General features: G+C 35.6%; 2 protein-coding genes and 1 pseudogene across 2 annotated transcripts; 1 reads left to right on the forward strand and 2 right to left on the reverse strand.

Annotated features, from left to right (window-relative positions):
• Positions 1 to 9,607: 9,607 nt before the first annotated feature.
• On the reverse strand, positions 9,608 to 10,252 carry LOC134271335 (death-inducer obliterator 1-like). The gene has a single exon (XM_062753556.1). The coding sequence runs from the start codon at positions 10,250 to 10,252 to the stop codon at positions 9,608 to 9,610; it is 645 nt and encodes a 214-aa protein (XP_062609540.1).
• A 304-nt stretch (positions 10,253 to 10,556) lies between these two features.
• Positions 10,557 to 14,217, forward strand: LOC134271336 (uncharacterized; annotated as a pseudogene).
• Positions 14,218 to 17,174: 2,957 nt separating this feature from the next.
• Positions 17,175 to 18,775, reverse strand: LOC134271337 (U1 small nuclear ribonucleoprotein 70 kDa-like). The gene is made up of 4 exons (XM_062753558.1): positions 18,771 to 18,775; positions 18,027 to 18,050; positions 17,741 to 17,767; positions 17,175 to 17,466 (listed from the first exon to the last, which is right to left on the reverse strand). Exons 1-4 carry the CDS (start codon positions 18,773 to 18,775, stop codon positions 17,175 to 17,177), a joined length of 348 nt encoding a protein of 115 aa, XP_062609542.1.
• Positions 18,776 to 26,900: the final 8,125 nt, after the last annotated feature.

Below are 26,900 nucleotides of genomic sequence, written 5' to 3' on the forward strand. Positions count from 1 at the left end.
ATACTTTTTGTAGCTTTTGTTAAAGACAAATCATAACAAATTTTAAGAGTTTGGAAAAAAAAAGAAATGTTTCAATTTAACTTAACTTTAACACAAGACTTTAGACTTTGCTTTTAAATAAATGTTTTATATCTGATTTTAGGAATACAAGCAGTTGACTTCAAGTTGTCTTCACTTTATAAGCAAACTCAATTAATTTAATCATATGTCAAGTTGACTTTCAAGATACAACTGATGTACTTTTCAATTTACTTGAGTATACTGTCAATATAATTTGGAATGTAAAAACACATGTTTTATTATTATGGGGGGGGGGGGGCGGGGTACTTCTTATCTTCTTATTATTCATATCTATATGACTTTCATACCATCTTACATTAAATTAGTGTACAAATTCCAAAAGGGTACGTAAAAAGAGGGGGGGGGGGTTATATAATTACTATGGTAAAATGAATGATAGAAGATATTACTATAGATTGAATTTTAAAAATATTTTGTTTGTTTTTACTACTCCTTCTTCCTATTTACTTGTTCCTCGACTTCAGGGATGAGGCAAAATTTATAACAATAATTGCACCGGTACAAACAGGCATGGAGCAATGAGATTTTTCATCAAAGAACACCATGGGACAAAAACATTTTTAGGATTGAGTACCCATGGGACACAACTTTTTTTTTCAATGAGTTACAGTACTTAAAATGGTAAGACAAAGAGCTAAAGCCACGGACCATCGAAATACGCCTTAACTAGAAAATCAATGACAATTTGAATAAAGAAAGTATAGACTTGTAGCTTTTAATAACTGTTTTCCTTTTTTAGATATCTATAATGCTTTTTCAAGAAGAGATTTGACAGTATGGCATCGTTTTGAATGAAATTTACATGAGGAACGTCATTATTTGTAACGTAACGTCATAACATCGTAAAAAGTCCTTGGCTATAGAACATTCATCATTAACTGCTTACTTTTGTACACCCGAGCGTTACAATAGTTCTTTATCTAAACACGTAGTTTTAAAAGTATGTAATACTCTTGACATATGTCACTGCATCATTTGACATAATTATTTTCTGTTATACATGTAATAAATTCTGAAAAGTTCAAATTCTGTAACTGGATAAATATAAAGTGAATCCCGGCGCAGTAATCGTTAAATCTTTTTCTAAACAAGAATCTGGGCCTATTGTAACGAAATACAATTATTAAAGTTGGTACGTATGTTTTTGTCTATGTGACGAACACCGATTTTTCTTGCATTTTGACAATGAAATATATGTCTTGCAGAATTTTTAAAGTTTTAAAGAAAAAAAAGGGGGGGGGTGCAAGTAACATGAATTTGCTTAGAAAGTTGAGTATATAGAGAATGCAGCCTAAATTCGAGTTTTTTCTAGTTATATTTCCAGGTATGTCATAATCTGCTAGTTAATATTGACATCACACGTATTTGGATTTAGATTTTTTCTTTCAGGTATGTTTCTTTTCCTTTATGCAAAATTATACAGTGTATTTTTAATTTTCGTGTTCTATATCGCTATCACTTCTATTTTCTCTCGGAGGGGGGGGGGACGAAAGGCTTGCATAATCTTAAATTATATTATTGTGTACTGCATTAAAAAATCGGCACCTATGTGTTTTGTTGAAAAAATCAAGTAATCAGCAAAGGAGTGTTGCTTGTCTCCAATATTACACTGAGACTCGAGAATAGTACTACATGTACCCGGGAATGGGACGAATTACATGTATATTTCGACCACTTCCTGTACTTTTCCAAGAGATTATTTATCGCAGTTTTTTTCCCTCTTCCTGCTCCTTTATCCTTGAAAATCACTACATTGCCACATTTTTTTTAATTTGAAGCGAAACCAATCTTACCACCAGTCATAGTGGAGGGGCATCCTAAGAAACAAAATTATATGTCCCAATTCGCGTTCACAGTACTGAGATATATAGGTGTTATCGTATATAAATGGAGTGCAAATGAAAGGTTTATTTTTTTATCACTTATTTTTAATAATTGTTTCCCCAAGTAACGCTTTACATCATTTCTGCAGATATTTTCTTCTATCTGTAGATAATTCAGTAATATGCCCGATCCATGTTATGTCTGATCATTAGATGTGATTGAGTAATCCGCACTGCAAATCAATTACTACTAGAAGATAAATTAGGTTTCAAAATCCATTTTATTTTTATTCATTAATTTAATGTGCGCAAATCGTTAGTGTGACACGTTTTTATTTTAATCGGATAACCTCGGTATTTTTTCTGAAAATGCATTAAGATGTTACAGAATTTCGGACTCATCTGACACATTTTTATTTTAATCGGATAACCTCGGTATTTCCCTGAAAATGCATTTAGATGTTACAGAATTTCGAACACATTTGACACCTTTTTATTTTAATCGGATAACCTCGGTATTTACCTTAAAATGAATTTAAATGTTACAGAATTTCGGACACATTTGACCAGTTTCTATTGTAGTTACGATCGAGATGTACTTCTTCTATAATGTACGAGTATGAAGATAGATCATCATGAGTTATTCAATTTCAGAGTTATTAGTTTACCAATAAATTCTTCTTTCTTTTTTCGTTCAGGAAAAAAATCTGCATCGTATTTTTTTAAAAGGTATGCCAAAGAAAAAGTTCTAAGACATCGTAAAAGGTTAATAAAGAAGGGAAAAGCTACGGAGAGAGAGAGAGAGAGAGAGAGAGAGAGAGAGAGAGAGAGAGCATGCGTTTTGGAGCTTCGTGTTTTAAAATAATGTTAGCTAACTAACATTCACTGTAATCTTAATGGATAATATTTATAAATGCTATATATTTCTTCAGTTGAAATATCAGTGTGTAAACAAGTAAAACTATTTACTTTTTAGGTATCCTAGAATACACATAGAGTTGCATGAATTTTAGATATATCAACTTCGGATTAGGCATTTTTTGTTTATGTTTATAAAGATTTGAAACAGGTATTACGTTCAACATCTAGTGCTGGCAACAAATTGGAAACTCGACACAAATAAATTCTCAACACGTTTTTCTAATTATAAAATTATTTTGACAAACTTCTTCAAATTATTTTTGCTCAGATGCATTAGACCTCACGGTCTAATTATGACGTCATCATTGTATCATGTACGTAAACATGAAAGAAAAGAGCTTAATTTTAAATTTTATATGAAAGAACACACATTAAATGACAATTTAAGATATTCTATCACAAAATTATTGACAAATATTGGATTATATAATTATCAAGAATAAATCTGATGCACTAATAACTGCTTTAGGGTATTTACGCATATAATGAACTTATAAATTACTACTGAAATGGAGGATCCTGCTTCAATTTCTGAAACTCAACATTCACAAATTGTAAAATTCATATTGGCCACACGCGAGTACCTCTGGGATATTTTGCATGAAGGTGCATATATGTAATATATTCATGCATGCAAAGTTTGGAAAAGGTACTTGAGTGTGGCCACATTCAAATTTCGAAATAACTGACGTAAAATCGGCTTTTTTAGGCAGTTTTTAACTTCATAGGTAGATTTGTCTCTGCGCATGTGCTAAAGATGGTGACCTGTGTGCCAAAAAAATATATGTAGCGTACCATGACATTGTGCTATACAAAATAACATATGAAAAGCTTCGTGATTTTAAACTTAAATTTTGTCAAAAATTAAAGGCGGATATTGATAATTCGTGGCTTTAGCTCTTTTCAAATTAATGGACAGTAGAACAAAGTATGAAAATGAACAAACAAACAAAAAAAAATCAACGATATTTGAAATATCTTCATGTGTAATCTGAAAGACTCTTAGTTTTGTTTCAATTATTTCACTAACACTAAGATGTAACCATGGGACAGTATAATAACTTTATTTTAGTCTTAAGGTATAGGACAGAACTTTTTTTAAAAAATACGAATGCCATGAGACACGTACTTTTTTTAAAATGAGAATTTTGTTTTTTCTACTGGTCCCATCATTGTGATAAATATTGCCTGGTCCCTTACAATTTATAAATTCCTAGATATTAATCCTCCAAATTTTGTTATTATTAGAACTATATGTATAAGCAAACTTACTCTCAATTCCGACCCATATTTTCCATCCATTTATAATTCAGTTCACTATAGTTCAATGCATGTGAATGGAGATTTGCTGTTTGCAAAGAAAAATCCACTTAAGGGTACTTACCACAAACAAAAATGGATGTACGGGTTGATATATATTTTTTGACTGATTTTGACTTGAAATGACATAAAAAATAAATCCCTGAAATACAAAGAAATCGTAAGTTTTCCTTGATTCTTAGATGTGAGATTTTGTTTTGCCTTCTATATAATTCCATACAAAAATTTTGCACAATTTTTTAACTTTATGACAAAATTTTATATAATTCTCCCACTCTACTTGGTAAACATTATTCAGGTTACCAATTAATTTAAATGTAAATTTATGAGAAATATTGCTGATTTCTGAAAAAAGTTTGTTTGTGTTATTTATCCTTAAGAGAACATTTTATCAATTGAAATCAGGCTGAAAACATCACCAGATTTTAAAAAACTCACAAAAATGGATAAATGACTCGTAAGTCTCCCCGTTAATATTCAACATATGCCACTGATATTCATAAAGTCATAAAGTACGTTTTTATTTGTTAACTCATTTGAAAGTGGTAATGAAATGACTATATTTTCTGTTTGTAATCTTTAACACCCCCCCCCCCCCAACTTTCTTTGAAAAGAAAATACCGGGGTATAACAAGAGGCCCATGGGCCACATCGCTCACCCGAGCATTATGGCTAGGGAAAAGTAGAAATTGGTGTACAATACTATTGAAAAGTTTAAATCCAAAAGTTTGGCCCCGCCCTACCCCTGGCGGTCATGATTTGAAAAAAATTGAATCTACACTACCTGAGGATGCATCCATAAAAATATGAGCAATTATGGCTTTGCTATTCTTGAGAAGAAGATTTTTGAAGAGTTTTCCTATATATATTTCTATATAAAACTTTGGTCGGCCATTGTGGCCCGCCCTACCCCCGGTGGTCATTATTTGAACAAATTTGAATCTACACTACCTGGGAATGCTTCCATATAAATATTAGCAATTATGGTTTTGCTGTTTTCAGAAGTTTTTTAAAGAATTTTGTTATATTTCTATATAAAACTTTGGTCGCCCAATGCGGCCCCGCCCTACCCCTGGTGGTCATGATTTGAAAAAAATTGAATCTACACTACCTGGCGATGCTTCCATATAAATATGAGCAATTATGGCTTTGTTGTTCTTGAGAAAAAGATTTGTAAGGAATTTTCCTATATATTTCTAAATAAAACTTTGGTCGGCCAATATGGCCCCGTCCTACCCTGGGGGTCAAGATTTCAAGAAACTTGAATCTACACTACCTGGGGATGCTTCCATATAAATATGAGTAGTTATGGCTCCGCTGGTTTTGAGAAGAAGATTTTTAAGAATTTTCCTATATATTTCTAATATAAAACTTTGGTCGGCCATTGTGGCCCCGCCCTACCCCGGGGTCATGATTTGAACAAACTTGAATCTACACTACCTGAGGATGTTTCATCATAAGTTTCATCTTCCTGGCACAGTTGTTCTTGAGAAGAAGATTTTTAAAACATACTACTAAATTTTAACTAATTCTCAATTATCTCCCCTTGAATGAGGACGTGGCCCTTTATTTGGATAAATTTGAATACCCTTCACCCAAGGATGCTTTGTGGCAAGTTTGGTTAAAATTGGTCCAGCGGTTCTTGAGAAGAAGTCGAAACTGTGAAAAGTTCACAGTCAGACAGACGGACAGACGGACGCCGGACAAAATGTGATCAGAAAAGCTCACTTGAGCCTTCGGCTCAGGTGAGCTAAAAAACTTGAAGAAAAAATGTTGTTTCACAGGAGATGTTTTGAAAGTAAATTTACATTAAATCCGTTTATTTCCAGAGTGATTTTTTTTTCAAATTAAAGATTCTTATATCTCTGCGTTATGTTTTACATGCAGATTAATGGGGAGGGTGGGGGTTACGGACCACCCCTTTAGAAATTGTTCAGTCATACCGGGGGTAGTTTAATGTACAAACTAAACCAATTAAACGTGACCTAGGACTCCTTCCTCCTTAGAAAATGCGAACACGTGCTCAGTCGGTACGAAGTCATAGATATGAAAATATGAATCAGAAGATGTCAAACCCAACCCCCTCCAGCGAAATAATTTTTTTAACCTATAGGAAAGGAGTTTACAGGGTTTTTTTGTCGTTTTTATCTTGTCAAGAATTTTTATGGGTTAGTTTTTTTTTTGTGGCAGACCTTGCCTCCTTGAAAAAATGAACGGATCCGCGACTGTTTTTTTTTCTTTTTTTTTTCTTTTTTTGTTAAATCATATAGATATGAAAATTCATTCAAACATGTGTGGCAGTAGGAATTCATAAAGAAAAAAACACATGCAGCATGCATGCATTTTATCAGCAAAAGAATATCAGCACTCTATAACGTAACAATGCAGTTTTCTGACGTTGAGGCCTGAGTACATTTTGTGACTTCACTAGTACCCTGATCTGTACCTGTATATTGCGTTATTTCCTGTTACGTAGAACTTTGTATATATATTTCACAGTTGTACAGGAAAATGGATTCAACTCAAGAGTCTTATCAATGCAACAAAAAGATAAAATGACACTTGTAAAAAAAAAATCAATGAGGGGGGGGGGGTGGGTCCCGAACCCTCCCCCTGAATCCGGCTGGTTGGTCCTCCCAACTTAATACTTGTGATATACCGGTAAGTAAAATTTAGTATAAGAAATTGGTGCTGAAAAAAGTTGGCATTGAAAGAAATTGGCTTTTACACCCCCCCCACCCCCAACTAAATAGGATTTTCGATTATGGGCAACTTTCCTTTTTTTCGCTTATCTACTTTTTCAGTTAGTAATTTTTTTTCTCTCTCTCTCCCCCTCCCCCAATTTCAAAAAGATGCTACGTGGCTTTAATACATCTCGGTTATTCTATGAACGAAACAAACGGAGAAAGGAACAATATTCAAGATCAAAAGGTCCACTAAACCATACAAAACGGGAGCAGTTTCAAAAAGATGCTACGTGGCTGTAATACATCTCGGTTATTCTATGAACGAAACAAACGGAGAAAGGAACAATATTCAAGATCAAAAGATCCACTAAACCATACAAAACAGGAGCAGTTGAGCCAACACGGACCCCCAAAACATCGGAGGTGGGATTAGGTGCCATTGGCGGAGTGAGCATCTCCTGCTGACCGGTCACACCCGCCGCTTGCTCTTTGTCATGATCGATCGAGAAAGAATGGGGAAAAAAAATCTTTTTTGGGGGGTTTAGCCCCTTTCAATTAGCTACCCAAATTGCAATTTGCATTATGGTTATAAATTTGCTAGTTCTATTTTGTAAAAAAAAAATCAGTCATATTTACACCTCAGTAAAATACATGTATAAATATTTATAAACCAAGACCCAAGTACCTGTGATAACGGTGGGTACGGTGGGGGGTAAAAAAAAATCCAACTCAGGAATTTCTTAACAAGGAAAAGAAAAGTAAACCCCTTTCCTAAACGTGAAAAATTATTCTGGGGGAGGCCGGGGGGGGGGGGCTGCTAAATAATGCTTCATATTTATGACTTTCATACCAACTTAACACGGATCAACGTCAGTTTTCTGAGGGGGGTTGGGGGGGGGGGGTCCAAGGGCAGTTTTAGAGTTTTAGTTCGTTTAGTCAATACATAAATGTCTGTACAAATTTTGAATGGATGCTGTCCCCTAGATCTGTGTATTTGAAGCGTTAGAACACTAAGAGATATACATCTTTAATTTGAGGAAATTTTTCACTATAGAATTTAATGGAAAATTGATTTTTTCAAAGCGCCATTCCCTGCAAAACAACTATTTTTTTTTCTTCACTTTTTTTTCTCTCCAAAGGTTATGTTGTCTCACAGAAAATAGTCATTTCATTACCTATTTCAAATGAGACAACAAACAAAAAATGTTCTTTATCACCTATCAATCTATACACTAGTAATAAGTTTGTTTTACATGCACAGATCTAGAGAGAGAGGGTGGGGTCTGAACCACCCCTCTGAAATTTGTATTGTAAAAGTTATTAAGTGTACAAACTAAACCAATTTAAAGGGACCTTGGACCCCCCCCCCCCTCCGAAAACGCGGATCCTATTAATTTGGTATTTAAAATGTCATCGATATGAAGATATGAAGCATAAGAAGCCCACCCCCGCCGAAATAATTTTTTACGTCTATTTTTTTTTTTTTTTTTGTCTAGAAATTTCTGGTTTGGATTTTTTTTTTACCAGCGTGACCCTCTCGAAAAAAAATCCTGAATCCACGCCCGTTTTTTTTTTAATTCACATAAAAATCAAAATAAATATTTAAATTTATTCAAATATGTGTGGCAGTTGGCAGTAAGCAACTGGCTGTTGGCAGTAAGCAGTCAGCAGTTGGCAGTAAGCAGTTGGCTGTTATATATGGAATTCCATATATATATATATCTAATATCCACAACATTTATGACAATTTCAAAGAAAAAAAGTTCAGACTACAATCATCTACTGAAGAACAATATTGCTGATATATGTTGCAATGAAAGTATAGCGTTTCTCTATATTAACTAATACTACAGTGATGGCGGAACAGAGAAAACACTATGGTAAGATAATCCGCTGTTTATTAGTGCCCGCAATATACTATACAATATGGATTACATAATGGCGGAGCTGACAGAGACACGTCTGTACTCTGCAGCGTATAACAGAAGAAGAGAGCGAGGATAGGTATACGTCACGACAGGTGCTGTGACGTATACCCTGTGATCAGAGGTAGCAGGGCAATTTGTGCCCAGTACCTCCAGGACCACCACATTCCTCCCCATTTTGAAAAAGGGCGTCCCAGCCCGTAATATAGATACAATGGGACAAACTATAATATACATCGAAATAAACAATTAAATCTTAGCGGGGCCTAACGTATTTAGAATCAATAACACTTAATCACTAACATTTACATAGATAAACAAGCGAGCATATAATAATACAATATCAAAATTACATATATTTAAGCATTAATGTCCATAATAATAAAATAAAATTAAAAGAAATGAATAGTTCATATCACAGAATCTCACGTGGTCCTGGGCGCCTCTCGTCCGAGTCTTCTCGGGTCCACCTGTGTCCTCTGGGTCTTCCGGGGTCGTCTTCGTCAGATGGTTCCTCGGCGACATCTCCGGTCGGCATCTCCAGATCCGGACATCCGGGCCCAGGACAGACATGATGTCTAGCGTGACATCACGTCCACGACTCCGTCGCGAACGCTCAATCCTGGAACTGCTCACCAAAGGATCCTCCTTGGTACATCAATGGTATATAAAAAATCAGGAACATCAAGGATCGATCATAAAAGCAGGAAAATATCCCTGAATAATTTAAGGATCTGCTTCCCTTGCAGTAAAAACATATATACAATCCAGCTAAAAATAGCTGCACATAACCCCGCATCCCTGCGGGACATAATCCTCCAAACTAGTCGCGACCAAGATCGACGGGACTTCATTCGGGGCAGATATATTGGGGTACAGATTTGGCATAATCCTCACTTATACCTACACACCAAGGATGAAACCAGTCCCGACAGTTGTCGCACTGCACCATCATTCCCTTCGGATTAGACTGTAGGCAAACACAATACTTCTTAGTCTTAGTTCCCCTAGTGGCTCTAGGTCTCTTGGGCGATTGGGGTTGTTTAGTCTGGTCTAATCTTTCCTTAACCCGTTTACGAGTACTCATATACGGACCTACTGACTCCGCTGGCTTGGGGCTAACTATTGAGTGACCCCCACTCCCCGGGCTCCCAGGACTTAATCCTGAGTCTGCGGACCCCAGCGGTGCAACCACTTCAGGTACAAGAGAACAATCCCCATCTCGAGCTACTGACTGTCCGGGCAACTTATTCTTGTAGTTTACTAACCATTTGGGGAGTTGCCTGGACTCGCACCTTTTAAGCTTGTCATGGTGCATGACCTTGACCTCGCGCCGAGATTTTACAACAAATATTGTGTCTGATTTGGTTTCTATTATTATCCCAGGACCCCTCCACACTGACTCTACCTTTTTTCCCGCATTGCGGCGCCAGTAAACCAAATCTCCGACCTTGAACTTACTGGTACGGACCTTAATGTCATGCGACCTTTTCATTGCCTTTTGCGCGACTTTTAGTTTTCCGCGGGCAATATTGTGCACGCTCTGAACATTTTCTTCTAGATCACGTACATACTTGTCCACCTCACCCTCCTCCCCATTTTGAAAGGACGTGGAAGGCGGTGGGGCTTGGTGGTACCCAGACAAAAAGAATAGAAAAACAGACAGACAGGAAAGAAAAGAATGTACCCCAGGGATCTTTCGATCCCGGGGCATAAATAACCTTGGCCATGAATTTTGAAAATTTAATACTAAGGTGCTTACATTCATACATGTATTCCTTCTTGGCCATAACATAAATATGTTGGTGCTTGGGTATTCATATTTCACAAGTATATTTATTGACACAAGTCTTTTCAAATGACCGAGTAACAACAGGTTTGATCTTTTGACCTCAATCATTAAGTTTGCCTTGCATTTGAGAAACTTCACAAATCTTCACAAAAAGTTTCAGTATTTCACACACATACATCTTGTTTTATCACTGAAGCTGTTGGGGATGATGAGAAATGTATCGTGGACAAAACTAAGCCTGCATCAGACGAAGGGAACTACATGGACTGTACAGACGAGTCCCTGGTGGCCCAGGGCAAGACCGAGTGCTGCTCCCAGGAGAGCTCCGTGGGCTGCTGCAAGCCCGGCGAAAGGTGAGTAGAAATATAATCACGTGATACACTGGATACCTCTATTTAAAGAAACAGTCTAAAATTTGATTCTACGACATTAAAACTTTTTGTTGTTAATGAAGATAATTATTAGTATATCAAAATATTTTTTTAATTAAAAACCATACACATCAACTGTATACACATGTACTAAAGTGGTAATGTCTTTTTTGCAGGTGGGATAAAATGATTGCCATTGGAGTGAGTATGGGTGACTTTTATCCTCCTGGCTCTATTGTACATTTACCTATTTTGGTGCAAAAGGGGCACAGTTCCTTGTCTGGATCGCTTGTTTGATAGAGTTCAGAAGAAATACTATGCAGTAGAGGACAATCTACCGTAAGTTTCCAGCAAGATTGGCATAGCATTGAAGACAGGGTGGATGGGGGTCACTTATACGGAAGCATATAAGTGCCACGCAATATTTTTTTTTAAGTTGGTAATTCCAACTTTAATCTTGGCTTTTCCAACTTTAAAGTTGGTAATTCCAACTTTAAGGTTGGAAATTCCAAACTTTAATGTTGGTAATTCCAACTTTAATCTTGGCTTTTCCAACTTTAAAGTTGGTAATTCCAACTTTAATCTTGGTTTTTCCAACTTTAAAGTTGGTAATTCCAACTTTAAGGTTGGAAATTCCAAACTTTAATGTTGGTAATTCCAACTTTAATCTTGGCTTTTCCAACTTTAAAGTTGGTAATTCCAACTTTAATCTTGGCTTTTCCAACTTTAATTTGAGATCTCCCCCTTTTTATTTTAGTTTTCCCTTTTATTTTAAACCATTACCAACTTTATTAATGTAACTGTAATACACTGGAACAGACGGGGTATCAATAAATTTTCGCAACCTAAATGGGGGGGGGGGGGGGTTGCAGAAGAGAGGCTCTTTAAGAAGGGTGGACGGGTCCATCGGGAGTTATGGTATAAAACTTGAATTATGCTTAATAAAGTTAATATATTCGTACATTGAAATGAATTGGTTAGCAATTTTTATCTGTGCCAGTTTATTTGTTCAGTGTCAAATTTTTATTAAGTAAAAATAAATCTACGTATAATGTAAAGACTACTAGATAGGATCCTATTTTATGTTAATGTTAATTTCTTAAGTTATATTAGATAATAAAATGCTTTCTTTGGTTGATAGTATGGGAAGTAATGTCGAAGCTGTTGCAGGAAAAAAAAATAGTCACATAACCCTCGTATAAAGACTTTCAGTCAACTCTGTACATGACAGGATTTCAAACTAAGATATTTAAGAGATCGGACTTTTATTAAGCATTTGAGACCGTATCAATTTTGTATATGGAGCATAATATTTTCAGTTTGGGGCACTATCAACAACCAACTACCAATATTATATGTATGCAACTTCTGTATTATTGGTGGTGGTGGTGGTGGGGGGGGGGGGGGGGATCGGCAACCGCCAAAATTGTATCTTTCCATTTTAATTACATGTATAAAACGTAACACAATTTAAGTTAAAAAGTATCTAAGACAATATAATACATAAAGCCGAAAAAAGTTGGATAAGCCAAGATTAAAGTTGGAAAAGCCAAGATTAAAGTTGGAATTTCCAAGATTAAAGTTGGAATTACCAAGATTAAAGTTAGATTTTCCAACTTTAAAGTTGGAAAAGCCGAGATTAAAGTTGGAATTACCAACTTTAAAGTTGGAAAAGCCAAGAAGAGATAGAAGAGCTCGAATAAAAGTTTGAAAAGCCAAGATTAAAGTTGGAATTACCAACTTTGAAGTTGGAAAAACCAAGATTAAAGTTGGAATTACCAACTTTAAAGTTGGAATTTCCAAATTTAAAGTTGGAAAAGCCAAGATTAAAGTTGGAAAAGCCAAGATTAAAGTTGAAATTTCCAACTTTAAAGTTGGAATTACTAACTTTAAAGTTGGAAAAGCCGAGATTAAAGTTGGAATTACCAACTTTAAAGTTGGAAAAGCCAAGATTAAAGTTGGAATTACCAACTTTGAAGTTGGAAAAACCAAGATTAAAGTTGGAATTACCAACTTTAAAGTTGGAATTTCCAAATTTAAAGTTGGAAAAGCCAAGATTAAAGTTGGAAAAGCCAAGATTAAAGTTGAAATTTCCAACTTTAAAGTTGGAATTACTAACTTTAAAGTTGGAAAAGCCGAGATTAAAGTTGGAATTACCAACTTTAAAGTTGGAAAAGCCAAGATTAAAGTTGGAATTACCAACTTTGAAGTTGGAAAAACCAAGATTAAAGTTGGAATTACCAACTTAAAAGTTGGAATTTCCAAATTTAAAGTTGGAAAAGCCAAGATTAAAGTTGGAATTACCAACAGTAAGTTGGAATAACCAACTTCAAAGTTGGAATTACCAACTTTAAAGTTGGAATTACCAACTTTAAAGTTGGAATTACCAACTTTAAAGTTTGAAAAGCCAAGATTAAAGTTGGAATTACCAACAGTAGAGTTGGAATTACCAACTTTAAAGTGGGAATTACCAACTTTAAAGTTGGAAAAGTTAAGATTAAAGTTGGAATTACCAATATTAAAGTTTGGAATTTCCAACAGTAAAGTTGGAATTACCAACTTTAAAGTTGGAATTTCCAACTTATAAGTATGAAAAGCCAAGATTAAAGTTGGAATTACCAACTTTAAAGTTGGAATTTCCAACTTAAAAGTTGGAAAAGCCAAGATTAATGTTGGAATTACCAACTTTAAAGCTGGAAAAGCCTAGATTAAAGTTGGAATTTCCAACTTAAAAGTTGGAAATACCAACTTTAAAAAAAAAATATTGCGTGGCACTAATACGCTTCCGTATTACATGTGTGTATATTATTCGTTAGAAATTCTTTCGTTGAAAATCCCAAACTTGAATATATTGTTCGTCTTTGTAGGGAGGGAAATACATTTTATGGAAATTTCAAAACGTTTTCCTCGATATATGAGTTTTCTAAGAAACTCACTAGGAATCGAGGAGGTGGGGGGGGGGGGGGTCATAACTGGAATAAATTATAGAGGAAAGGGGATTCTTAACCATTTGTTTTTTGTGGAACAAGAAACCAAAATTTGACTACAAAGCAAAAACTTAAAGTTTGTGCAAAAACAATATCATAACTTTATATGCATGTGTACTAGTATTTCATAAATGATGTTGACATTTCGCCGTTTTGCAGATGCTGTGCTAGTAGAACGGAACAGAGAAAAATGGAGGCTGAAATAATGGCGAAGTCTAAGGACCAGCCAGCTTTGTCCCTCCCTGAGGACGTCCATGATGAGACGTCAAATGACAGGTGGTGGGACGGACAGTTCATCAAAAACGAATAAACAGACTCTTCACATGTAGAATAATTTTGTTTTGTCTTTTAAAACTCCTCTTCCATCCTTGCGAGGATGCTCCTCTTCGAAGAGGAAGAAGTATTGCTGTTGGGTCTTAGCATATGAAATATATAGTTTACATGTATATGCATATATGACTTTCGACTGAAGAACAGTCCAATCTGTTTAGTGCTATACAGCAACTTGCTTATAAGGGATTCATATATAAGGAAATCTAGATTGTTGTATCTAGAGATGCTATAACTAATGACCGTACAACTTCTTTCAAAGTCTTGTTTTCATACTTACACCTAAGCTCAATTCGGAGAGCAAATTAATAATCAAACGTGATAGCTTTTTATCTTACTGGTTCTAGATACACATTTCTTATTACAAGGTTAAATAACAAGTTTTTATTTAGAGAGTTTCATTTTTTTTGCACCCGTAATCGAAGATTCGGGGTTATATAGTTTTTGCCCTTTCTGTCCGTCTGCCTGTCTGTTTGTTCGCAAAACTTTGCTCTTGCCCAAAAGTTTTGACTGTCAATGGGGCTATGGCTTTCATATTTTACATGTATATTTCTTGTGATAAGACCTTTCTTTGGGTACCACCAAATTTGACTTTTTGACCTTGGAGTTTGACACACTTTTACACCAAAATCGAAAACTTTTACTTTGGCCATAACTTTTGAACGGTTGGTGCTAGGACTCTCATACTTCACATATATATTCTTTTTACCAAGACCTTCCATTGGATACCAACAACTTTGACCTTGGAGATTTACCTACTTTTAAAAAAAACTTTAACTAACCATAACTTTTGAACAGTAAGGGCTGGGATTTCAAACTTCACATATGTCTTCTTTGTGACAAGACCTTACGTACATTGAATACCAACAACTTGGACCTTGGAGATAACTTCTGAACGGCAAGGACTAAAGCTTTAATACTTCAAATAAGTATTCTATTCTTTATATCAATACCTTTCACTGGTTACCAAAATTCTGACCCTTTGACCTTGACCTACTATTTAAAAACTTTAACCTTGGTAATGACTTGTGAACGGTTACGGCAAGAGCTTTCATACTTTGCATATGTAATCCTTGTGTTAAGGCCTTTCTTTAGAAACCAACAACCTTGACCCTTGACTCCAAAGTTTGACTGGCCAAACCTTTTGAAGAGGCGTTGCTAGGGTTTTATATTTCGTATTTGTATTTCTTGTGAGAAGGCTTCTTTACGTACCAACATATTTGATTCACATTTCAGAAAATTAAACCTTTGCTTTTTTAATGTCATACATTTTGTCTCTGGGTTTGCAGTGCATGATTTTTAATTTATTATAAGTATACAAGTATTCACTGGGGAAATTCAAGATATAGTGTGTTTTAGCAATACAAATATTATACATGTATATCAAAATTGAATTTACAAATTTCTAGAACAAATTTTGTTGTGAATTTTTTTTTATGTGCATACAAAAGCAAATCTTTGTTGCAGCTCAGTGTAAAACTGGGCTGTCCCAAGCTTGGCCTGTTGAAGTATTTCTCATTATATATCTCGACTTAAAATCTGACCTTGAACTACTAGTAAGTGATGGAAAATTTTTATCATATCACATTAACACCAGTACCAAATGAACGTTGATCCTTCAATAAATTGATGCATTACTCATTTCATACATCGTCAATCCAATCGCAGCATTGTTAAGGCTGAAAAAAGGAGGCGGGGTCTAATTTATAAGGGAAAAGTTTACTGTGACGTCACACAAAAATATGACTGTTATGTATTCCTCAAAATACCTGAAAATGAAATGATTTGCAACTTTAAACTGTATTAGCATTATAAACAACAAAAAAACTTATTAATGCATTAAAAAAAGTTGCTAGTTAAATCCTAAGTAGCTGGTTGATCTCAATGAACTTGTCAATCATGACGTCATTTTGGTAAACGATGAAAAATGTTTTTTTATTAAACGGAATATTATATACAGGTTTCAAACAGTCGATTAATACCAATGTATATCCTATGTTTATTGCGTTTATTCATTAACTATCAAGAGAATGTATTTAATTAATTATGTCGTGTTATTATGTACAGGTTACCTATATTTAACAGCGAGATGCCTCATAAAATCGTACTTTCGCAAGGGCATACACTGAATAGATCTTAACCATTTTTTGAATGTAGATATATGATATTTTCCTTAACTTGAAAAGTGCTGCTGCTTTCTTTAAATCGAGAGCGTGATTTTATAAGTACACAAAATATTTGGTAAAAGTCAAACATATTTCGACATTGGCCTATTTACTTGAAATTTTAACTATTAAAATGCGAATTCTATTCAATGCAGCAACATTTTCAGAAAGTACAAAGTATGCAGAAACAATTAATAGCTGGAGTTTTTAACTTCAACTAGGGTATGCCCTTGCAATATTGAAATTTGTTAATGACCTACATTCAGTAGACATATTATGCATTCATCACGTGACTGTCCATCGATGGGACCAAACTTCATACAGTAAAGAGTGGGTTATACTATGCTATTTCCATTAGTATGTAAGTTCTTTGATAATAAAACAGCTTAATTAAAATAAATCCAGTTTTAAAAAAACCCACTTTTTGCACGTCTATTTTCCGTTGATTTCTCATAGTAGGCCTTAACAGTGCTGCGAAGCCAGCAGATTTTAAGACACTCAACTGCATAAACTGATGAAGATACATCTACAGAGATTTCCATTGGGGAAACTGAAGGTATTTGTAACTGACAAGCACAAAAAACAGTCAAATCCTTTGTATGTTTTTCATATTTAATGATACAATCATAAAGAATCATGATTTTCTTACACATAAACATTGAATGGATAAAATACACTAAATAGATTAACAACAACCAATCAGTTTGGTCCAGTACCCTTCCTCTCAGTCCAAAGAGATTAACAACAACCAATTTGCCTGGTCCAGTACTCCTTAGTCTTCCTCATCTTCCTCCCTCCCTAGAGGGGGACTCCTGCTTCCAGAACATGCTGACCTCTCTGACCTTGGGGCACTCCTGGACCGAGAGCGGGACTGCGAGGGCCTGATCTCATCCAGAACTTTCTCCTGGTCTGCTCTTGGAGGGCTCTCCTTGTCAGAACCCTCCTTGTCGTTTCTATCATCTGAGCGATCTCGACTTCTTCGTGGAGATTTGGAGGAGGACTCTTTCCTTTTTTCACGTTTTGGTGACCTTGACCTGGATTTTCTCTCTCTGTCCCTGTCTCTTCTACAAAGAAATCACATTCAACTTAATAAAAATAGCTTTAAAAATCAAAACTGACAACAAAGTCCACATAAATGGTCATAACATTACATCCTTTATGCAAATTTTAAAAGTTGTATGAAAATTTAATATCAAAAGTTTATTTTTCAAGCAATTATAATTATTGTTTCCATTTAGAATTTAATGAAGAAAACTTGTTTAACCCAGTCAAAAATGCCATCCTCATAATAAAATAGGCAAGCTACAATTTTATAATTTGGTTTTGTTTAATACAAACCTGCTGCTCCTAGACCTGGAACCTGACCTAAAATAAAATAAATAACAAGGTATAAATATTCTGAAACCCATAAGAACCTTGCTGTATTTAAAGCCAAGGACCACAAGGAATAAAAAAAATTGGTGCAACTTTCCTTGTCTTTTTGAAATTTAATTGCTTTATGTTTTGGGTATATATTACTGTAACTTGACTTCAAAAATGCCAAATATACAGACATTTTTTTGCTATTCACAGGATTAATTAATATACAAGATTGTTTGAAATCATAAGATTAGTACAAGCTTACCTATCCCTTCTTCTTGACCTGGATCTGAAACAGTGAAAGATAAGTTTATTAAAACAATTTAGTACTGTACATCATAAATTTCTTAACTGGTCACAAATGTCCAATCTGCAGCTTTGTTTATTTAATGTTTATTGTATTGTTTATGAAAGATGCGTAATGCCATTGCTAAATAAAACATCAAAATACTAATTATGTTTACGATATCAATGAAAAAACTTAACATCAGTCATCTAAATGAAACAAGATACACAACAATTTGATTTTTATTTGGGATACACATGATAAAGAACAAAAATATTAAAAATATAGGTACAGTAAAACTCGGTTATAGCGAAGTCCAGGAGACCTGTGAATTTAATTCGCTATATCCGTAATTCGTTATATCCGTATAACAAATTCGTATAAACATTTATAGCGAGTTCGCAATATGAATTTTTTTCTTCAAATATTACTACTAAATATTGTAACGGTCCAGAGATTTGACAGATAAGTTTTATACAGAGTTATTGAACCTGATTATTGTTGACATTTGTAGGAGAGTTGAGATGAATTTTTAATCTATGTGTTATAGTTACTTGACATGCAGGAATATGTATTAATTTATGCTTTGCATGTAATTGATAGGTGATTATTGACAAGTTTAAGTGATTTACATGAGTTGAAATAGTTTGTGCACATGTTTTGAGTTACGTAGAAATCAGCTGATCATGGCAGTAGTAAAGTTGTGCTGTTATTTTAGCTTACTTCATGTTTCAGGTACTTTAATTGGTCTTCTGTAGAAGATTAACCATAGATTTATAGATGAAATCATGTTTTCTTGAAGTTTAACTTGTTTTCAGTTAATTATTGGCAGTTTAATGTCCTGTTGCAAACTGGTAGATTTGTTTACGAACTTGGCGGTCGTAAATTGTGTAGGTCGAGCCCGATCGTAAAAGTTACGATAGTTTTAGGATTTTTGGAGTTAATTGTGTTATTTGTTGATTTAGAGATTAATTTACTTATTCTAATTGAAGAATGTATTTAGAGATTACTTTCATTCAGAAAAGTTGTCTTGTATGTAGTTATTAGATTTTTCTATAGACTTTGCATTTTACGGGAAATGTCACGAGAGATTCTCCAACGTTTTCCAGTGAGTCCAACAGTTTCCAACATTTACGTCATGTTATGGTATAAAAGAGAGAGATTCAAGGAATTTTTGCTCTTCTGCTAGGTTGGTTTGTTTAGAGAAGTCGTGTTTTAGGGGTAAGGAGTTAGTATGGGTTGGGCGTTTTTAAATTAGATTTAATAATGACTTTTTAGTTTTATTTTAGGAAGAGCCAGGGTTAGTTTAAGGATTTTTAGGAACTTTTGGTATATTTGTGGAATTTATAAGAAGTTTGGTCAGATTTTAGTGAATTTTAACTGAGAAATTGGACTTGGTTAAAATTTGATGGTTGTTTGAATTTTTGGTAAATTGTTGTTAAATTTTAGAATTACTTGAAATTGTTTAGGTAATTTATACATTTAGCTAAGGAAGCTTAGTGTATTTCTAAATTTTGCTACTGTTTTAAACTGAAATTCAGACTTAGGAAATTTGCAGGAATTACTGGTGTTTGAAATTTGTTAGGAATTAATTAGGTTTAAGGGATTAAGTTTTAGTTATTGGTTTTTACTTTCATCCAGGAGGTCTGGGAGGAAGTTTTGAGAATTAGGAGTTTTGTGAGTTGTATTGAGGTTGGTTTTAGGTAAGTCAGGACTAATAGGTGACACAGACAGACTGAGACAGAACTTAGAATTTGTTTGTTGATTGTTTAATTGAGAGATAATTATTATAATAAATTGTAAAACTGTATTTTGTCTCATTTCAAGTACAGAGATTTACAAGGTTTTATCAAAGTGTGATTTTCCAACAAGATGGAAATTGTGGGATTTAAAAGAGTAAGAAATGAGTATTAATGAAATAAATGAGTATTAGAGAATTTATAGTGACTTCCTTAGATCTAGGTTGTAACAAGCTTGAAAAATAGAGAAGTAAAACAGAGAGATTTCGTGTATTAATAAATTTAGTGTAACTTAGAGAGCGCGGGTTAATAAAAGGAGGTTTAGGTTTTGGGCAGTGGTGTATTATCTGAGTTCATTGATTAAAGGGAGATAATTTAGTGTGTGGTGATATAAGATTAAAGAGTATTGAGTTTTTAACCACTGTTCCATACTAGCCCTCCTGAGCTCGGGTTGAGCTGTGTAACGCAAGCCTTGCCACGAAAGATAAGACAACCCCTATAGATAGAGTGAGGGAGTGCGGTCCCAGCAGTAGTAGTAGGAGAGGTACCGTCCGCCCCCCCCACCCCGTTACACTTGGCGTCGCCGGTAGGATTTGTACTTCCAACCAAGGAGTGTTGGTACCACAAATCCAGTGAAACGAACATCTCTAACTACAAAAATGGTGAAGAGGAGACAACAAGCCTCAACAACTAGACGTGAGGGAAGTCAGGCTGATCATGAGGAGATACAGCAGATTACAGATGATGAGATGAACACTGAAGCCTTAACTGTCACTGAAGGAGAAACAGATTATGAAACTACAGCAAATGAATTTGGGTCATCTGAGGAAGATGACATGCCAAATACTGTCAGACCACAAATCAACGTTGGAGCTGAAGTCCATATGAGAAGCAGTCCATCACTACCAAGCATTAGGCGAGAGACAGATCCACATGAAGTGAGAAGGCCTACACCATTGAGGCATGTTGGAAGACCTGGATTACGGAGGAGGTTGGGAAACGCTGATCTAACAGAACCAACTCCTACAAGAAATTCTTCCAACGATGCGGGAGACAATTCACTTGGTATTTTTAATGAAATAAAAGGAGCCTTGAAGGAGATGACGAATCAGATCTCAGCTATCCAGACAGCCTTTGCGGGATTTACCGATCAACGGAATTCTGCCCATGCTGTTGAAAACCTGGAAAATGGCAAGTCCTCTGACTGCCTTGCGAGGAGCATGGCACATCAGAGGAGGAAAACCCAGTTAACACCCAGGGACCAGTATCAATCCCCCTCATCTTCAGAGGAAGAGATAGAACCAATACCCAGGAGACGGTCATCAAATGGCAGTGTCAGGACCAGTGAAATTTTCCAACCAACCCACAAAGGCCAGAAATCAAATGTGAAGTTACCAGCTTTTACAGGAAAGGCTGAAAAATGGGAAGTTTGGTACAACAGATTTGAGGCTGTCGCCCATATTGAGCATTGGACACAGGAGGAAAAACTGCGTGAAATCCTCCCAAGGCTACAAGGAGTAGCTGGGGAGTTTGCATACGGACAGTTACCCACCTCAGTCCTAAGTAACTACAAACGCCTACTGAAGGAGCTACAAAGCAGATTTGGTGAAGTTGAGACTACCAAACTCTACATAATGCAGTTTACCCGCAGGAACCAACAGCCTGGTGAATCAGCCGAGGAGTATGCTGCTGAGCTTAAACGTTTGTATGATAAAGCTTACAAAAACAGAGGCATCTCAATCAGACAGGAGGATTTGTTAAGGAGATTCCTCCTAGGACTTCGAGACAAGAAGACAAGGATTTATGTGGAATTGAATAAGGAGCCAGAGACAATCGAGGATGCTGTATATCACGTGGTACATTACCTGGAGACCACCAGATATCCCCATAATCCAGAAGACAGTGACAAGAAGGAAAAGAAACCCACAAGACAGGTCAATGCTCCAGTCAAGCAGAAACCTGTTAAGAAATCAGTAAAGCCACAGGAAAAGCAATCAACAGCATGGAAGTCTGCACAACAGAAACCCCAAACAGGTGCTCCAAGGACCATCACCATACAGGAAGGAGATCTTCAAAATCTGGTAAAGCAGTTGGTAGAGGAACAAATCAGATCTCAATTACAGACACAGTCTACAGAGAGGTCATCTGATTCCAACCAATGGCAAGGGAGGAGGGAAAATCCCACTAGTGCCTTCAATGTAAGATCACCTTACCATGGTAACCTACCAGCACCCAAGGGACAAGCAGATCCTCAAACAAGCAGAGTAAATAATGGAATTTGCTTTGCTTGTGGCCAAAACGGACATTTTGCAAGGAGCTGTCCACAGAGGAATCGACAGAAAACTCATAACAATGAAGGGAGATTCCAACAGAGTACTCTTAGTACTGCCAATCAACCATCCAATGATATCCAGCGAAGTGGAGATGTAACCTTACAAAGTTACTCTCCAAATTTGACCCACTTGTCGTCAAACTAGAGAGGGTCACTCCTGTTGACCAGGGAGTGACCCAAACTGATGGGAAAGATAACGGTCATAGGAAAATGCAGGAGACAACACAACCAACAGGAGAAACCACCCTTGGTGATCAAGGTATCACACAAATTGCAAGACAACTCATGAGGAGTGAGGGCATCTACATAAAAGGGAGGATTCAAGGCATGAAGGTCATGCTCACAGTCGACACAGGAGCAATCCGGACGGTGCTGTCAGACCGGGCCTACAGGAAGATCCCTGAGGATGTACGACCCCACTTAGAGAAGTCTTACATGTTAACCAGTGTAAATGGCCAACCTCTGAAGGAGATGGGGAAAGCCAAGTTCCAGTTTGAGTTAGGAGAATTGAAGTTTGAGGAAGAATTAGTTGTTGCTGAGATTGAAGATGAAATTTTATTGGGATTAGATGTGCTGATGAAGGGTCCAGGTGGACCAGCCATCATTAATCTCCATGAGGGTGTCATCCTGTTGAATAGTTGTCCCATCCCTTGCATACAGAACCATCAACCCAGCCCACTGGGGAAAGTTTGTGCTGTGGAAGATTATCAGATTCCCTCCAAATCAGAAATGATTGTGGATGTACCAGTACTTGTTGATAGAGAAGAGGATGAGTTTAGTGAAGTGTCAAAAGGTTTTACAGTGAAACCGTTGGAAAAGTTTGCTGCTAGATATCCAGAGACAATGGCAGATAATGTTGTTGAGAATAATGATGAAGTTATGGGTAGTAGAATCAGCATGGAAATCTCTGAGGAAGAGGTGAACACCGTGATCATCCAGGGAGATGAAGAAGACAAAACTAAGAAGTTTGACTTAGGATCAGACATATTGATGTTACCTCAAAGTCAAGGAAAGGATACCGGCTATGGTGCAGTGCCAGTGAAGAGACTGTACTTACTGCCATCTGTAAAATCCACTGTCTATGGTGGCAACGATGGAACCTTCACCACAGCCTTACCTGTGCAGTGGGAAACCAACGTTGGAATCATCAGGAATCTCGCCATGAAGGGGACAGGAGAAGGGGGCATTGGTGGAGCAAGACCCCCATCATTCACAGAGGATCCACATAAGGAGAACACAAAGGTAAACGTTTTACAGCTTTGACGATTACCATGATGGTATGAGGTGATGATGATGAGCCAAGCAGAGATGGACCAGGACCGACTGTGATGCCAGACAGTGATGCTTGACGGGAAGAAGTAATCTGACGAGACGATGCCTTGATGAGAAGGACCAGGAATTCGCGTGATCGTGTTAAATGGAACTGTGCTAAATGGAATTGTGTTAAATGGAACTGTGCTAAGTGATATTCTATTCTAGGAAAGAATAAAGGACGGTAAATTAAAGCATTGATATGTGTAAATTATAGCCAAAGTTCTTATTTCAGATATTATGTCATAATATTATAATGTATTGATGATTGTACATTGTAAGGTAGACACTTTGACCTTAATGTTTAGATTTGACATTTACTTGAGATAAGTCATTTGTGAGGACACAAATATTTTGAGAGGAGGGTAGTGTAACGGTCCAGAGATTTGACAGATAAGTTTTATACAGAGTTATGGAACCTGATTATTGTCGACAATTTACAGTAGGAGAGTTGAGATGAATTTTGTATATGTTTTAGTTACTTGACAATGCAGGGATATGTATTAATTTATGCTTTGCATGTAGTTGATAGGTGATTATTGACAAGTTTAAGTGATTTACATGAGTTGAAATAGTTTGTGCACATGTTTTGAGTTACGTAGAAATCAGCTGATCATAGCAGTAGTAAAGTTGTGGTTATTTTAGCTTACTTCATGTTTCAGGGACTTTTATTGGTCTTCTGTAGTAGATTAACCATAGACTTATAGATGACATCATGTTTACTTGAAGTTTAACTTGTTTTCAGTTAATTATCGGCAGTTTATAAACTGGTAGATTTGTTTACGAACTTGGCGGTCGTAAATTGTGTAGGTCGAGCCCGATCGTAAAAGTTACGATAGTTTTTAGGATTTTTGGAGTTAATTGTGTTATTTGTTGATTTAAATGGAGATTAATTTACTTATTCTAATTGAAGAATGTATTTAGAGATTACTTTCATTCAGAAAAGTTGTCTTGTATGTAGTTATTAGATTTTTCTATAGACTTTGCATTTTACGGGAAATGTCACGAGAGATTCTCCAACGTTTTCCAGTGAGTCCAACAGTTTCCAACATTTACGTCATGTTCTTGTATAAAGAGAGAGATTCAAGGAATTTTTGCTCTTCTGCTAGGTTGGTTTGTTTAGAGAAGTCGTGTTTTAGGGGTAAGGAGTTAGTATGGGTTGGGCGTTTTTAAATTAGATTTAATAATGACTTTTTAGTTTTATTTTAAGAAGAGCCAGGGTTATTTTAAGGATTTTTAGGAACTTTTGGAATATTTGTGGAATTTTATAGGAAGTTTTGGTCAGGATTTAGTGAATTTTAACTGAGAATTGGACTTGGTTAAATTTTGCTGGTTGTTTGAATTTTTGTAAATTGTTGTTAAATTTTAGAATTACTTGAAATTGTTTAGGTAATTTATACATTTAGCTAAGGAAGCTAGTGTATTTCTAAATTTTGCTACTGTTTTAAACTGAAATTCAGACTTAGGAAATTTGCAGGAATTACTGGTGTTTGAAATTTGTTAGGAATTAATTAGGTTTAAGGGATTAAGTGTTTTAGTTATTGGTTTTTACTTTCATCCAGGAGGTCTGGGAGGAAGTTTTGAGAATTAGGAGTTTTGTGAGTTGTATTGAGGTTGGTTTTAGGTAAGTCAGGACTAATAGGTGACACAGACAGACTGAGACAGAACTTAGAATTTGTTTGTTGATTGTTTAATTGAGAGATAATTATTATAATAAATTGTAAAACTGTATTTTGTCTCATTTCAAGTACAGAGATTTACAAGGTTTTATCAAAGTGAGGTTTTCCAACAAGATGGAAATTGTGGGATTTAAAAGAGTAAGAAATGAGTATTAATGAAATAAATGAGTATTAGAGAATTTATAGTGACTTCCTTAGATCTAGGTTGTAACAAGCTTGAAAAATAGAGAAGTAAAACAGAGAGATTTCGTGTATTAATAAATTTAGTGTAACTTAGAGAGCGCGGGTTAATAAAAGGAGGTTTAGGTTTTGGGCAGTGGTGTATTATCTGAGTTCATTGATTAAAGGGAGATAATTTAGTGTGTGGTGATATAAGATTAAAGAGTATTGAGTTTTTAACCACTGTTCCATACTAGCCCTCCTGAGCTCGGGTTGAGCTGTGTAACGCAAGCCTTGCCACGAAAGATAAGACAGCCCCTATAGATAGAGTGAGGGAGACGGCGGTCCCAGCAGTAGTAGGAGAGGTACCGTCCCCCCCCCACCCCGTTACACTATGTTATTGAAGCAAATATTACAAAATATACCGTCACTAACTAAGGTTTTATTATGAATTGAATTTTATATTCAAATGCTACAAGAAAATGAAGTCAATTCAATTTAGCAAATTTTAAGATCTTTGAAAGTTCGTTATAAAAGATGTAAATTTCATTATATTTAACCTCATCGGGACTCAAAATGAGTTCGCTATATCCGTAAATTCGTTATATCAGAGTTCGTTATAACCATAAAATTTTACAAAGATTTGTTAAGAATTTTGCCGGGGACCCAGAAAAACTTCGCTATATCCGTGAATTCGCTATATCCGTGTTCGTACTAAACGAGTTTTACTGTATACATAATTTATGTAATTGACCTTGACCTGCTTCTTCTTTGACCTTGACCCACTTCTGGAACGAGACCTTGTTCTTCTCCTTCGGCGATCTCTGTAAATACAAGAAATAGGTATCAAAGAGTGAAGCAGAGTGAAATGAATGAAAATGTTGAAATTACATGTAATATGCATATCTACTGTTATATAGAAAAAATATCTTCATCACATCAATTTTTGGGGTCATGAACATTTTTTTGAAAGGGGAAGGGGATATAACCAAATTAAATCCCTGAAAGGATCAAACTCTTATATCATTCTTCTATAAATTTTGAGAGTTTAAGGCATAACATGGTGGCATACTTCATTACTAATTCATCCAGATTCATTAATAAATGCTCCAAGCCCCTGTAAATTTTGGTCTCCTGTTCATGAAGATCTGGTAACCTGCTGTTTTTTTGGAAAATCATGTACATTAAGCTATATTTTTTGTTCAATACCTGTATACTGGTTTCTTTGAAATGAACATACTACTGACTTGACAATTCTTGAAGAATTTTAAAAGAGGCCAGCACCAGCAAAGATAATCATGCATTTAAAAAGCTTTACATGCTGTGGTTTGAATGGAAGAATTTCTAGAATATGAGAGGAAAATGAGGTTTCTTGCATAATATTTAATTCTTTTGGTAAAATAATGGCATGGATAAATGACTTTACAATCTAACACTTAATGTCATTGTCTACAATTAAGTTTGTTTTTCCATAAACACAATACTTACCCCTTTTGACTAATAGCAATATATCACATTATTTCTTATACACAGGCCTACATTCAATACCACTCAATGCCCACCAGAAGAGACAACCACCATTACTATTTTTTAGGGGGCGCACTTCCTGAACACAGGGCTGTTGACCATAATC

Source organism: Saccostrea cucullata, unplaced genomic scaffold, assembly GCF_032062105.1.
Source record: "Saccostrea cucullata isolate Sc308-1 unplaced genomic scaffold, CSIRO_AGI_Scuc_v1 ctg8836, whole genome shotgun sequence".
NCBI classification, from domain to species: domain Eukaryota; kingdom Metazoa; phylum Mollusca; class Bivalvia; order Ostreida; family Ostreidae; genus Saccostrea; species Saccostrea cuccullata.